We start from the raw sequence: 15420 nt of genomic DNA, 5'->3' as shown, positions 1-15420 counted from the left end.
GGCTGAATTTTGATTGGTAGATAAGATGACGTGACTCAGCGGATCAGGGTGTCGCGTCGTGCTGTCCTATGACAGGGGAAAGGAAGGCGGGGGTAGCCAGGACGGGCATGGCTCAGCAGAATCACAACTGGACATCCTGACTTGAATTTCCTGCTCGACATAAGCATCCTGACAAAATCCCCAAATCACAGGGCAAACAACACCCTTCAGACCGTCACTGATGTCACAAAGAGGGGTGCAGGTGAGCCTTAAAATAAGACGCCAGATTCTCCTTGCACATCATTTTACATTGAACAACATACAACTTATGATTTTGTCCTCATAAGTAGGGTTGTCTGTGTCATTGTGATTTTAACTTATTGAACAGCCGGTATTGGTGGATTTGCTGACATGGCCTCTTGACGGCTGATTTAATGTGAATAATTTCCCTCATTTGGCCTTCCATACTTACAGTAAATCTGACGGGATGACATTATTGATGCAACAGGTAAAGTAAGTCAAATGCGGAGGGTCTATATTTAATATCTCCGTGCGCTAAATAGGATGAGCACCATGCGCTTAAAGGAGAACTCCACCGCTTTTACACATCAAAAGCACTTTACAGGTCTCGTTGAGTATTACTTGACATGTGAAAAAAAGTGGTGTAAAGCCTTTTGTGGCTCCAGTAAGAAGCTACGTGTAATCTGATGAATTGCCTCTTGTGACGTCACTTGAGTCAGCGTAGGTTGGGTCTATAGACTACAAGTTTGAGAATGAAAATGACATTTTTGAGTTTTTGAAGTAGAAAGAAGTGCGCTCACCAGACCTCTGTAGCCTGCTCATCATCTCTACATTAGCCGTTATTGGTATAAAACACTCAAATCTTCGCCTGAACTATAGGCACTGGTGTTGCATTGTGGGTAGTGTAGACGCAGGTTGACACAGACAAAGTTCTAACTGCCAGCCACATGCAAATAAATAATTTATTTGCAGTTGCAAAAAGACGGGAACTAAATTTAGAGAGGGTTTCAATGCAAAAATGTCATGAAGCAAGCAGGCATTTGGTTTTCTCATGTCACAGATGGAGTTAAGTGAAAACTAGAGTTACCCATAAACTGTATATAAAAAGTGGACATAGTCATCGTGACATCACCCATTGGTGTGTGAACTGCCATTTTGAAGCCTTCAGCGTTTTGTAGGGTCATTTTCTCATAGACTTCTATACAACCAGAGGAGTCGCCCCCTGCTGGCCATTTGAGAGAATGCAAGTTTAAGACACTTCAGCATTGGCTTCACTCCTTAGAACCGGAGGTTGCCGCCTGGTATAACCACCTCGTGGTTGTACACTTCCGCCAACCAGTCAAGTTCCAATTTACATCCATGTCTGTCCAAAAAGTCATCACTTTAATATCTTATCATATTAGACATGCGTGTGATTTTTCCATAAATGGCATATAAATTCATGAGTTATGGTGTAAAAAATGTGTTTTATGAGGTCACGGTGACCTTGAACTTTGACCTCCAAATTCTAATCAGTTCATCCTTGAGTACGGGTGCCAAATTTGAAGAAATTCCCTAATCCTGAGATATCGCCTTCAGGAGAATGGGACGGATGGATCCTTTGTCCTTTAATCCGTCCACTGTAACTCCGACAATGTCCCAGGGGTGCGATGCTAACAGCAGTGGAGCAACTCCATCATGACTGATGGGGAGTCAGAGGGACGACATCGCACACTCGCTCCACATTCTGCACAGCGGTGAGCAGACAACCCCAAATGGTCCACTCCCTGCTGTGCTGTTCGTCTTTTGGCCAGTGCAGCTGCATGATGAGATGTGGGAATAATATTCTCCACGTGAGAAAAGAACTGTTGGCCGCCTCCAGCTAGTGACACTTACAAAAGTGAAAGCCTATCATGAGGACAGAGATGGAATATAACATCCTTTTAAGAGCCACTGGGTCAAAAGTGAGAATTCCCAGAGCCCCTCGAGTGAAGTTCTGGGAATTCTCTTGTTAACCCCTAGAGGAACACTTACCCTTTCGAAACTGCTGATGCTTCCCATGCTTCCCAAACGGCCCCGCATCCGGCTGGCACCCTGGGGACATAGGTGATGACACAATATAAAACAAGTTCTGAAAGAACAAATGCATAAATGAAAACATGTTTACACAAAATGTACCAATCGCTCACGACAGAAGGTGCCGTTTGTATTTTCAAGAAGGGAGTAAAACATGAATCATAATGAACCAACACTTCCTGACTTGATAATATTAACATGTCAGCGCTGAGCTAAGTTCTCTGAGACAATAACAGATGGCAGCAGAGGTCTCAGATTGCCTGGATCCCTCTACTAAGGAATTATTCGGCTGTCTCACTGGCAGATATGGATCAATCCAAATGCCCTGGATGACAATGACACAGAAACGGCAACTGATACAGAGAGAGAGGGAGAGCAGAGAGACACATAAAAGGTAGACAACACAGTGGCCACATTCTGTCTGGTGGGCGGAGAATTAAGATTCAGAGATTCAATTTAGAGACAGAGAGGACTAGAATCACCGTGTCGCGGTTGTACGTTTCCGCCAACCAGTCCGGTTGCAGTTTACAGCCACGTCTGTCCAAAATGTCATCACTTCATCATTTTATCCTGTTTGACATTTGTGTGATATTGTCATAATTAGCATATCAATTATTGAGTTACGGCCAAAAGCATGTTTTGTGAAGTCACAGTGACCTTTGACCATCAAATTCTGATCAGTTCATCCTTCAGTCCAAGTGGATGTTTTTTTTGCCAAATTAGAGGAAATTCCATCCAGGTGTTCCTGAGATATCGTGTTCACAAGAACAGGACCATAGTCTGTATATAAGACGTGGACGTAGTCACCGTGACGTCACCCATTGGTTTGTGGACGCCGTTATGAAGCCTGGAGTTGGGCGATTTGGCCGTTGCCATCTTTGCTTTTTGCAATCAGTGAAAGGAAGTTACCATATTTGAATTGCGAAGGAGTGACGTAGAGACGGCTCCGGTAGCGACCTGTCAATCACAAGGTTGGCCTGCCCTAAAACACTCTCTGCTTTATGATTCATTTGTCTCCAAATGAATCATAACTTACTAAATGAACATGATGCTGTATTGAAGACGACTTGAAACTAAAGATTAAGACCATAAACTCATGTTTACTGAGGGAATAAATCAAGAGAGAAGTAGAGTCATTACTCAGACTTCTATAGAATTAGACTTCTTTTTGCAACCAGAGGAGTCGCCCCCTGCTGGCCATAATAGAGAATGCAAGTTTAAAACACTTTCGCATTGGCTTCACCCATCAGACCCGGAGGAACGGGACGGACGGAGGGACAGATAACCCAAAAACATAATGCCTCAAGCAAAGGCTATTGCCGGTGAGGAGGCATAACATAACCTTTGATGAAATAACAGCAGAACATTGAATTAAGATAGAGACAGGGGCAGAAAAGAAAATGTGTCATAAAAGAAAGACTCTTTCTTGTGACCCACCCTTGCGAAGATGTTCTCCAGGGAGCTGGTGAGCGAGGTGCGAGCTTTATTCTTGAGGATGTCGAGTTTGAAGCGACTGCTGGCGGCCGTGCCGTCTCCTGCCGATGAGCTGTTTGATGCATTCTGTCAGACGATGACAACGGGCAGAGGAACGGGAAACAATCACAGAAATAAAAAAATGCGTGACTGTCAGTGTGAGCCTTCAAAACAGACTCTGTGAGCATACAGTAGCAAAACCACACGGCCAAGAATAACACTGGATGTGTTGACTGGTGTTCTGCCATTTTAATTTACTATTTAACATACAGGCGCTCAGGCTACATCATGCTAAAGTAAGCATCCACTACCCTTTCATACTTCCATGGCACACTTTCCCTGCAGAAACTTCTTGAATGTAACAGCCAGTCAATTGATAACCGGCTTAGTTCTTTGTAGGAACATTATACTGTGATGACCTTAACACTTAAGATGGAAATAAAGAGCTGAAAAGGTTTGGCATCAAAAGCAGCCATCGGAAGTTTCCCAACATGTTCTATGCAACCGTACCTTCACTCACAGAAAGGTTGCTTTACCAACAGAAAAATAACCTGTTTGACTGGAATCCAAGGGCTCAAACTATCTTGTTTTGTACAAACATGTCTATTTTTTTTATCTTTTCTGTGGCCTTGTCTATTTAAAACTGCTGCTATATTCACACAAAAATCCAAAAGAGAACCGTAGGACAATAACTACTTGTAGACAGAGAGGCCCAGAGGGCTGAGACAACGCGAAATTCTTTTCTTTTCTGCAAATAAAACCAAATTATTTTTTAAACCTTTCAGCGCTAAAGTGACTTTTCTCAAATTTCAAGGCTGTTAAAGGCCCTTGGAAATGTTTTAGGCATTCGCACTACTACATTTGATTTAGATTTGAGTGAAAATGTGTTTTCGTCTCTCTAGTGAAGCTAAAGAAATCAAATCTGTAACTATGATTTCTTTTCAGGGTCTACCGGTTTAAGTATCTACCTGCGGGGCCTCTCCGATGTGGAGGTGACTCTTCTGTTTGGTTCCACAGAGCTGCCTCAGATGGAGAACCACCAGCTCGTTCTCCTCTTGGTCCGACCCGGGCTTCAGTCTCTGCAGACATGGATACACAAACACTCAAAACACAAGAAGGAAAAAAAGCACTGCTTTGAAGCAGTCTTTAAAAATCAATCACAAAAAATCAACTGTCAATATGTCACAAATTTCAGATCAGGCGTGCAGAGCTAACCTTACCTGAACTCGCTCAAAAATATCTGCCTGCTCATTGTCAGTCAGCTGGGAGAGATATTTTTGGATAGCTAGCTTTGCTCTGGGTGGGTAGAGACCTGGGAACAGAATAGGAACTGAGAATTAGAGCCCTTTTGTGTCGTGTGAACTCGGAGAAACTGACCACGCATCGACACATTTATGACTCAAGCCGGAGGGAGTGACTGAGTTCACGCGGCTCACCTTCGATCCGCTCGCAGAGCTTGTGCAGGTCATGCATGGGGCAGGCTTCACATAGCTGGATCGGGGTCTTGTTGCTCTGCAATGCCGCTGCTGTCGTGAAGGCCTGCTTCAGGGTCAGCATCACCTCATCCACCTGACGTACGCGGTATAAAGCGGGGACGAGACAAGCACGCACACGCAAGGACAGCACGGATTAAAATACAAGTATCGGGTTGAGAGCGGAAGCTGAAGTGGCGTTTTGCATGACTCACCAGCGACTCGCTGGCACACTGGAAAACATAGCACACATACTGACTGGGACCAGCCTCGGACTGGTCGCGACCGATGAATCCAAAATGGTCGGACTGCTTGACACCCTGCGTCACATTTCGAGACAAACGGGGAAACTAGAATGAATCACGGCAAGGGAACACCACACGTTTAGATCTTTGCATTCAGTTTGGCGATACAAATCATCGAGCTGCAAGTTAATAAAACAGCACATGTCTCAGATAGCATAATGGCTCTTTACAGCCACCATTTACGTTTTCCATTAGGTTAGTGAAATGGCCAATTTGCTCACGCTAGACAGTGCATTATCTTTATCCTGGATGTCTGTTTAAAAAAAATGGGATTGCAATGCGCTGTTAAAAAAAAAGAAAAGAACATATTTCTACATCACTGATGAAGACGCCAGAATTAAATGAAAAATAAAAAGGCCTGCTGGGCTGTAAAGGAGGGCAGTAATGCATTAATGTCCACAGAAGAAATGCATCAAATTAGTCTGAGCTTATCTTATTGCTGGGGCCGCAGCAGAGACAGAAAATTGAGGCTTTTAGTGTAAATGCAGCGAGTAAAAATAAACCAACCTGACAGCACGATGAGATATCTTTGAAGTTTTTCTCCAGCACCACTGTTTTACTGTCCGGACTTATGAGATTCACTTCAAAACGCCCGACCTGCGAAAACACAAAAGTATATTCAGACAGATTCATGTGAGACCACAAAACAATATCACCACACCGTTTCTACCCGAGTCAAAGATAATCTCAGTGTCAACCGTTCTGAGACCCGTTCAGTGACACACATAAAAGCACACTCTCAAAATCGAGGTCAACAAGTCTGCACCAATGATTTTTCCCACAATTGACTGCTATGTGGAATATCATATTGAGCGTTGTGCTCTAGTTTTTAAAATTAGCTTCGTGAGCAAATGGACATGGTGTGTGAGGAATGGCAGCTGGCTCGCTCCGTAGGCCGCATACTTCCCGCAAAGCGGCGGTTTACGCAGGAGTTACGGCCTCTTTAACCGGGGCTGCGACAGAGGGCCGATGCCAGTCGCTGCAATATTACGGCCAGCCACGTGCACAGAAAGATGACTTGCAGTAGCAAGAGGCTGAGAATTAAATAAAGAGAGGGTTACAAAATCCAAAAATGACATGAAGCAAGCGGGCCATTTGGGTTTCTGGTGTCACAGATGGAGTTATGGGAAAACTAGAATTACACAAATTAGAAATAAACCGGCCAAGTTGCGGTTCAGATCCACGCCTGTCCAAAATGACATCATCTTATGCTGTTAGACGTTTGTATGCAATTGTCATATGAATTCTTCAGTTGAGGACAAAATTTTATTTTGTGAAATCACAGTGACCTTTGACCTCAAATTTGAGTCCAAGTAGATGTTTGTGCCAAATTTGAAGAAATTCGCTCAAGGCTGTATACAAAGGATGTATATTTAGAGTCCAATAAACCTAACGTCCACTGCAAATAGTAAAAAGTGTTAAAACAGCTCAGTACAAAAGTCCATTTATACTATAATTAAAATATAATGGACCCCTGGGTCCTGGCCAGGCCCTCGGGTACAAACTAAGCACTCAACAACAAAGCAGCTATCTTTTAATGTGAGTACATTGCCGTTACGATAAAGCTCCTCAGTGCTGAGTTTTACCAGCTCCAGTTATCTGGTCTCGGAGATAAGAAACCCCCGAGCCGATGCACTATTTCTGAAACCAAGACATCAGCATATCACATCATTACTTCTCGTGGAGGTCGACTGCACTGTCACATGTCCTCTACCTGGAAGAGCATGGTGCGGTTCTTGTCCGAGTCAGACGGCTGAACGTGGTTCGGAGCGCTCGAGTGTCTGCGCCGCACAGGGCCCAAGATGACGCCTTCCCCCGGCTTCCTATGCAGGCTCCCGGCCAGGCTGCTGCAGCGCGTACGGAACTCTTGGGGCTCCTCGAACCCGGAGTCCTCCAGGATGCACTCGGGGAACGCTCCCCGCAGGCTGCTCTGACTGGCACTGTTAGACAGGCTTTTACCTGAGACATACGGAGCAGAGCCACACGTGGCTGTTTATTTACATTCACAATATTTTAGTCGCTTTTCTAATTGGTGCATAGGTCCACCACATGACCAACCAGAATGCAGCAGTTTGTCATCCAGTTTAATCAAATATTCATCTAACGTTTTCCGTACTTGCATGCAATAATGAGAATAATACAATTAGAATACATACTAACTAGCTCCACGATGCAAGAGAATAACAAGGCGTTTAATGAGGTAATAAATCGAGTGAGAAGTAGGGTCATTTTCTCCTGTACAATCAGACTTGTTTTTGCAACCAGAGGATTCGCCCCCTGCTGGCAATTAGACATTAGACTTGACAGGCGTAGCCACAATAACTAAGGGGTGCAGGGCTTAGCGAACGGTTAATTGTGTGCGGTAAAAATCTGAGTGAAGCTACTTGCAGATTCAGCTTTGAGCGGTTGTTGTGCTCATGCTAATCCCGAATCGGCATGAGGCTCTCACCTCCACCTCCAGTCATGTCCTCCACTCCGGGGCCTTCCGTGTATTCTATACTCTCATCCAGAGCAGAGGAGAGGGGGTCTCCTTCTCCCCCAATGAGTAACTCCACGGGGGCACCCTCTGTGGACCCTTGCCGGCCGCTGACCAGTCGCAGGCGCTTGCGCTCGACCTCATGCAGACGAAACTTGTCGATGCAGTCATCGATGAGGGTGGCAGGAGCCTTTTTGAGCAGAACTGTCACCTGGATATTTTTTATAAATTCAGCTGCATTAATACAATTTGCCTAGATAAAATGGAAAAACATTTCATAAGTAAGGCGCTCATACATCTCTACCTTGCCACAGTAAAGCACTTCAAACTTCTGGGAGTTGTAGAAGGCCTCGTCGGCTTCCTGTTTGGGCTTGGCGTCTTCCTTTAAGGCTGATTTGGACACTTGGCGAATGCTGCTGATCACCTCAGGGACCTGTAAGACAGGAGAGAGGACCGAAGGTATATGACAAATAGGAAGACATTAACGAGGAAAACTGTAAAACAAAGGAGGAAAGGGAAGCGAACTGGAGCCAATCGTAAGATGTTTTTCTCTGCAGCTCTTCCTTCACGACTGCACACAGGAGAATAACATAACAACACTACTGAGATGGACACAACATCATTTGCAAAAACTCTTTTAACTCAAAAGACACCGTTTGAGAGTTGTTTCTACTTCCTATAATGTTTAAAATCACATCATAATCAATGCAGGGTTTGGGGACACACGTGTAGACTAAATACACAAAGAGCAGTCAAAACAGAACAAGTAAGACTATGTTTGGCTGACACTTGCAGTTCACACAAGAACATGTTTGGATTAACAAATACCATGACCTGACTTCATGTGACTTTAAAAAAAAATATTTGAACTAACTAAGGCTAGTCAACAACAGACAGACCAAACACCACATCAGTAACAGAAGTAGGTGAGGAGACAGGAAACGCCCACACTCTATGGGAATGAGAAGACAACAAAGAGCTGGCAAGGAGTGGGTGTGTATGTGTGTGCGTGAGGCAACTGCACCTTGTTGTCCTGCAGAAAGCAGGATGTCCGTTTTCGGTAACTTGCATCCAGGAAAAACAACCAAACAAGTCACGACAGAAAATGTACGTCTTTCAAAGCGCACTCTTACGCAATACTACGGAATTCAAAAGGCAGTTCATCATTCTGTCATGAGGCACTTTTACAATCAAGTTTTCATTCTTTTTGGCAGAGACAATGGGACTGACAGCACCCCCCCAGCTCACTAAAAAGCGAGACCAAGGGCCACAGTGAAGGTCAGTCACATACTCTGGTTAAGACAACAATGAGCGCTAGAACAAACAGTGGCTATCTGATAAGAGTCGCCAACTGACTGTTGAGCAAATACATTTATTATGTAGACTGAGGAGGGAAGTTATGTAACAAAATGAGTCTTACAGCAGAGGTGTGACCAGAGCCACAGGAGAGCAGCGAGAGGGCAGGCAGAACAGGAAAGAGCCGATTGTAAACAAAATACAAACGTCCTGCTTTTTATGGAGGCCAGTTTATGTATGAGACACTGGAGGGATCAAAAATGCCATGCTGCTGCTGTGGCCACATGAGCTATTTTAAAGTCCCGTTTTCCAACTGCCTGCCTTCCCGAGGCGGTAGAGCCGTGCGTGGCTGGTGACAGAGGGCTGCATTGAGAGGAGGAAGAAGGGCAGGTGGTGGGTAGTTGTTCATACCTGCTCAGCCATCTGTTCACTCGAACAACACCGACCTGTGTAATTGTCATCATATCCGCCAGGAGGATCATGCGATCGGTCGCAAGTATGTGTGCACCTCTACATCTGTCCACAGCTATTCTCGCATTGTGCTACAGCAAACAACACAATATTTCGGAGAGCCAGTTACGGCTGTAAGCTCAAGGACGTCTGGCTGTTGAGGCAACTCAAGCCTTCTCAAAAAAAAACACCTTTTATTGCCCATTTCATAATTGCCATTCACTGCCAGCTGACTCCTCACTCACTCTTCTTAATTGGCCCCCCACACAGCTAAGTGCATCTCCAAGGTACAGTTGTTCACTTGTTATTGTTACAGCTGGGCTGTGCAACGAAATGCAGTTAGCAGCCCCATTTTGTTACATTAAAAAAAATACACAAAAAATACATTCGTAAAACTAAATGAAATTCTGGAATCTTTGTAAAATGTCAAAGCGAGCACATAAAAATACCTTTGTCGGGGGGAAAAAAAGCATTGGCCAAAGCAGTGCTGACACTAAAAGGTCACGGTAATTCAGAGGCCTTGGTGGCTGCGAATCACAGCTGCACTGTCTGATCTGTAAGGCCTGTGTAGGAATAAAAAAACCTAACAGCACCATCTTAACATGTAAGGGCACTGCTGGATTATACATGAGTAACATGACGCCACAGCACCATTTGATCTGATTAAATATTTGTAGTCAACCTAATACAGATCCAGGAAAGGTGCTCAATCCTCGGGTGGAGACAGGCACAGACAGGCAAAGAGGGAAACCCCCCCCCCCCACGGAAACCTATTCAAACATAGCCTCCCACTCTTACACTCCTTCAAACTGCTTTTTACATCCAACCTTCACTCATCATTGCCTGGCTTTATCAAACAATACATGTGATCCAAAGCCCGTTTAAACAAACAGCAGCAGCTTTAGAGCTCAGGAGAAAACTAACACGAGGATCGTTTCCCTCTGAGCTGGTGGAGTCCTAGGGCGCTCTCACGTCATGTCAAACCAACAGTCGCCCTTAATAATAGCAGGTCAAACAGTAGCAGGCCACATAGTTCTGTTGCCCTTATCGGCACCATTAAACCAAACTGGTGACCCAACACACTTGCACACACCATCTGCAATTAAGCCTACTTAAGACTTCTTTTAGAGACACACAGGTTATCATTGCGTCTATGTAAGATACGGACAGAAGTAGACAGAGACCTGGGAGGTAGTTCCCCATGTCAGAACAGAAGCAATTCCAAGATTACAGGCTTTTTTTTTTTACGTTGAAAGTAATAACTGTAAGTTCTTGCAAATTTACTCAAAATAAATAAATCCAATAACAGCAATTTGTTCAAACTTCAAATGTTCAACCCCAAAAAGAAACACTGAAACAGAAACCAGCTCATGAATCTGCTGTTGCTTGTATACAACCTGGATAAATACTGTTGCTTTAAACATAGCCGTCTTTGTGTGGCGGGAGCTCTCCAAGGATTGGTTCCAAAAGGCAGCTCACTGTTTTCACCACAGCCGTCACGTCCTCCCAGTGCTTTTCCATCTGCCTGAACACAAACCGGGCACTGTAGTGTAACTAAGTTCATGTCCCAACTCAACACGAAGGCTCTTAACATAGGCCAAGAAGCTCATGTCATAAGGGAATATCACAATGTTTCAAGAGAAATTAACTCTACTTTACATCCTCCCGTGTCTTTAGCATGTCATAACAGTACGACGTCAGAACAAATGATAAATGATAAAATGATCTGGGGCAGTGAGCGCTCTGTTATGTTTACTCTCACATTGTGCATACAATCAAACAGTTACATCATGTGATTTGCACAGACAAACCAATGTATTTTACAGCTATAAAAAAAAAAGAAAGAATCAACTGAAAAAAATGGAGTCAGCTGACTCTTGAAGCATATGGAGGTAAAGGCAGGAAACATTTCCAAGCATGCAAAGCTACTTCTTTACAATATAATGCATCCTCACTTAGATGTAACACTTGTCAACATATGAATAAAGTCAAATTTGTTCCCAATGCACTGCAGATTAAACACTTTATCATCAATCATGAAAACCAAACAAGAATGTAGTTTCTCATTGTGCAAGAAATGTGACCATGATCGCGGCAACCTGGCCTGACCGGCTAACCAAAGCGAGCACAGGTGTGACTCAACAAGTTTATCAACACCTCTCAATAGCAACGAATGGGAAAAGAAAGTCATGATTTTTTTTTGTATCATTTCAAAATACAGTTGGAATTACAGAATGAAGTTTCCTAAATACTGATTTAGACTTCTACAGTATAGGGCAGTTAAGTAAGTCAGTCTTGTGTCCCACTATCGCAACGTGTCGCAGAATGATCACCAGCACCCACAAGACAACAGTGAGAGATTCCACTGTGGTCCAGGTCCAAGTGGGAGCGGAGGTGGAAAACACACAGGCCTGTGGTCTACACTGAGCAGGCTCTGGCTGTGTACTGCTGCCTTGATAACAGCACAATGGAGATGAGTTGAGAGTTAAATTTGAGCATGCTGTCATGAGTCTCTCACTGGGGACATAAAGGAGTGTCCCAAACTGTGAGGCAAGTAAAACGCTACAATCGAACTATTATGTGGAGCCTGTTGTCATGGATACACCAATCAAGAGTGCAGCGATGACCAAGTAATGCCAGACTGGCTGCACCTTATGCTTAACCGCTAACGACGGCATCAAAACCCTTTATAATCCATGGGGACCAAAGTTGCATTTCAAGTCGAGGAGGTTTCAAACATAGGAACACACACACAATATGACATTCCATGTGTATTCATATCCCTCGTGTTAAAACTCCATTTCTTCCTCCCACTTGTACAAATTCTACAGAGCCAGCTAAGCTTTGCTAAGCTTCAGGACACCACGAGCGTCGATTCATTTTTAACCTTTCACATCGTATCGGTAGATGCCAGGGGTCTTTCCTGAGGCCTCGTGCTAAGAATAGATTTAAAAATAAAACATGCCTGTCACTCCAAAACAAGGCAAAGAGCAAGAATGTCTTCAAACTCAGTTGGGACACATAGAAAACCCACCGAAGCACAATGAGTACTCCTGTAGCCCTGTATTATAAAGATGAAATAATCGAATCATTAACAATGTCTGCAACAGACTGTTACACGTGGCAGTGCACTGGTAGAATAAGCCATGCATTCCATATGGTTCACCTTGCACATTTGCTCGCTCGTCGGCTGCCAAACCAGTTTTTTTGTTGCGTAATTACGCCGACTGAGGTATGTTCAAGATGCCTCTCCCCTTGACTGCTGCAAACATTCGGATGGCAGCAGAGGGGCCCCGACACCTCGAGAGTGCGTCTGCCTCGGAGCGCTCTTCTGCTCTCAGCTTTCACCAGCAAAACCAACAGCCTGCACACACCACAGGAAACATGACACAACGCCGGCGGATTTGAGATCGATGCAGAACGCCAGCATCACTGGATATCAGTTTGCAGACATTATTTGAGACGGTTTCTTTGTTTGGGGAGACAGGAATAACATTGACAGGGTGTAAGACTCCAGCTGGTCTTAAAGCAGGTGAATAATCTTGTTGGCACAACCCCAGAACCCATGATTCATATATAAAAACACAACAACAACAAAACAAACAAACATTCTATTTCACTACTGCAAACTCACACACACCACAGTGCACTGTGGTTAACTCCTGAGCACAGGGACTGAAACACCGTTCCCCAAAAAGTGCATTTCAGCAAAGATGGAAAAAAAACAAAAGATGACTGCACGCTCATTCTCTTTAAAACACTGACTCCCACGTTCCTGAATTTTTGACTGCTTACGACATTTCAGTTCATTACTCAAGAGTGGCATGCTGATCAGCGTGTAAATGTGCTGACTCGATATTGTGCCTATACTGTTGTTGTCACACTACAGCCACCAGAGAGATGTCTGACCACCACCCCCTGAAAAAGGGGAAAAGCAAAGAGATGGATTAATTTTGCCAACAAAACAAAACAAATCCAGGGTTGCTCCGTTTATCATTCCCAGCGACTGACCGGTGGCCTAAATACTTAATACCGAAGCAAACATGTTTGCAGCGTTGACTAATCTTCTCTGTGTTTGGGATTAAATGACATAAAAGAAGATTTCTATTCAGGCCCTGCACAATACATAGCTTTTGTCTTCTGTTTACACGTGGAGCTAGATTCAGTCCATCAGAAAAAGTAAATAGGTGGACCATATTGTAAATCCTGACATCACATTTACAGTTAGGGACCCACAGGACTTTTTGGAATATGACGAAAACATTAAAATGACAGCTTGGTACTGCCGTTTTAAGAAGTGTGATGTCACTAAAAACTCACTTCTCAAGTGCAATAATCCAGAAATAACATTAATAACAGATTATTCTACTGCTCCCATCAACATCATCATTGTGAAGAACAATAGACTGAATATCGTGCCACTCTCTCTTCCTGGTATAGTTGCTGTTGTGTCAACTGTATTCTGTACTCTCGGTGGGGGGGCCCTACCTGGTTGGGGTCGTTGGCCCGGAAGACGTGACAGGACATCTCGGACTCGGGGTTGTCGGGCTGGCCCCGCGTGAGATAGGCGAAGTAGGTGAGGTCGTTGCTGTTGTGTATGAAGCGCGAGACGAGCTGCGCCTTGTGCTCGAATATGAACACCGACGAGCAGTTGCTGTTGGAGGGGACGCACCGGACGAACGGGGGGTTGAGGACCAGCTGAACTTCCCTCGGCTGCACCGCGGGGCCGCAGTCGCCCCTCTCGCTCCTCCTGCGGATCTCCGCCACCAGCCACGGCAGCATGGGCAGGGTGGTCCGCCTGTCGAGCGAGGACCAGCCGACGTACGTCAGGGCGAACCTCCTGTCCGACTTTGGAGGACTGGTCTCCCTCTCATCCGGACTCTCCATGTCGACCCCCGGCGGGACTTTCGGTCGATCTCGTTGACAGTGACGCGGGGTACTAAAAGACTACTTTAACAAAATAAATAAACGATCCAGATGTACCATCCCCTGCAACCGAGGCCGGGGCGTAGTTGTGGTTAGTTTGCAACAGTTTCCCTGTCCGCATCCACGGCAAAAAGTTGCACGCAACCAAGCGATTTGCTACACGCACATGTGCTCGGCCCGTCGATCAGCTGCATGTCATCCAAAAATCACACATCCAATGTCACGTCAATTGATATATTTATATGGTGGCGTGTTTTGCAGCGTGTCTCTCTCTGCTCCGGTCCTCCACTGTTTGCAGCGACTCGAAACGCCAGAACAGTTCCGTACTGTCCCAGCACGAGCTCGCTTGCGTGCTTTAAAACGTGGCTGTGGATGGCTCCTGTGTAAACACAAGTCGCCCAGAGAAATCTGATTTCTTGGAAGCTGCTCCTGAGCGCACAACGGGACGGCGCATTACAGACCCGACCCCGGAATCCTATTACGCTGAAGCTTAGCCATCGTGGTCGCTATGTTTCTCTTTCCCTTTCTAAAAAACATACATGCATCGCATGCTTGTTTATCGCCTCCCGGTCTGTGATCCTTTCTTCCACAACGCCTCGTAAGGCGGAGCGGCTGTGTGCGCGTTGACGACCCGCCCCAACCGTCCCATGTGCTGGGGAAGTGGGCAGGGGCAGAGCCGCTGCGTGAAACGTGACAAGCGGGAGGCTCCACCTTTTTATACACTAGCAGCATAATAACTGGAAAACCTCTTCCACGGTAGTGTGGATTTGTGTTTAAGGGCCCCCTCGTGGCGGTGGTCCTCCGGGCCAGACACTCAGTTGTAAACCCTACCTAACAACCGACATCGGCCGGTGTAAAGAGACCAGACTCGGCCGTACACTTGGCTATATGTTGGCAGCACAACACGCAAGAGTTCACAACTAAGTGTTTACAAGTAGGCCGTGCTGATTCACAGTCTTGGAAAGCT

At 45.1% G+C, this 15420-nt stretch overlaps 1 protein-coding gene across 5 annotated transcripts in view; it reads right to left on the bottom strand.

Moving 5' to 3' along the window:
- tbc1d4 (TBC1 domain family, member 4) overlaps positions 1-15080 on the bottom strand; it is a 29932-nt gene extending 14852 nt beyond the window's left edge. For 3 of the 5 annotated variants that reach the window (XM_031870096.1, XM_031870098.1, XM_031870099.1), the window contains exons 1-11: positions 14016-15079; positions 8086-8214; positions 7755-7992; positions 7020-7264; positions 5813-5902; positions 5216-5320; positions 4965-5097; positions 4749-4840; positions 4497-4607; positions 3493-3615; positions 2014-2073 (exon numbers count right to left, since the gene is read on the bottom strand). In XM_031870096.1, coding sequence (XP_031725956.1) covers positions 2014-2073; positions 3493-3615; positions 4497-4607; positions 4749-4840; positions 4965-5097; positions 5216-5320; positions 5813-5902; positions 7020-7264; positions 7755-7992; positions 8086-8214; positions 14016-14414 — 1725 coding nt within the window. In that variant the 5' untranslated portion in view covers positions 14415-15079. Of the gene's footprint in view, positions 1-2013; positions 2074-3492; positions 3616-4496; positions 4608-4748; positions 4841-4964; positions 5098-5215; positions 5321-5812; positions 5903-7019; positions 7265-7754; positions 7993-8085; positions 8215-14015 lie in introns of all 5 variants that reach the window. The other 2 variants (XM_031870095.1, XM_031870097.1) reach the window with 1 other exon arrangement.
- Positions 15081-15420: the final 340 nt, after the last annotated feature.

The sequence above is a fragment of the Anarrhichthys ocellatus genome, unplaced genomic scaffold (genome assembly GCF_004355925.1).
Source record: "Anarrhichthys ocellatus isolate YVR2014 unplaced genomic scaffold, GSC_Weel_1.0 scaffold51, whole genome shotgun sequence".
NCBI lineage: Eukaryota > Metazoa > Chordata > Actinopteri > Perciformes > Anarhichadidae > Anarrhichthys > Anarrhichthys ocellatus.
Note: the sequence above shows the minus strand (reverse complement) of the source record. Positions and strands in the feature narration are given on the sequence as shown.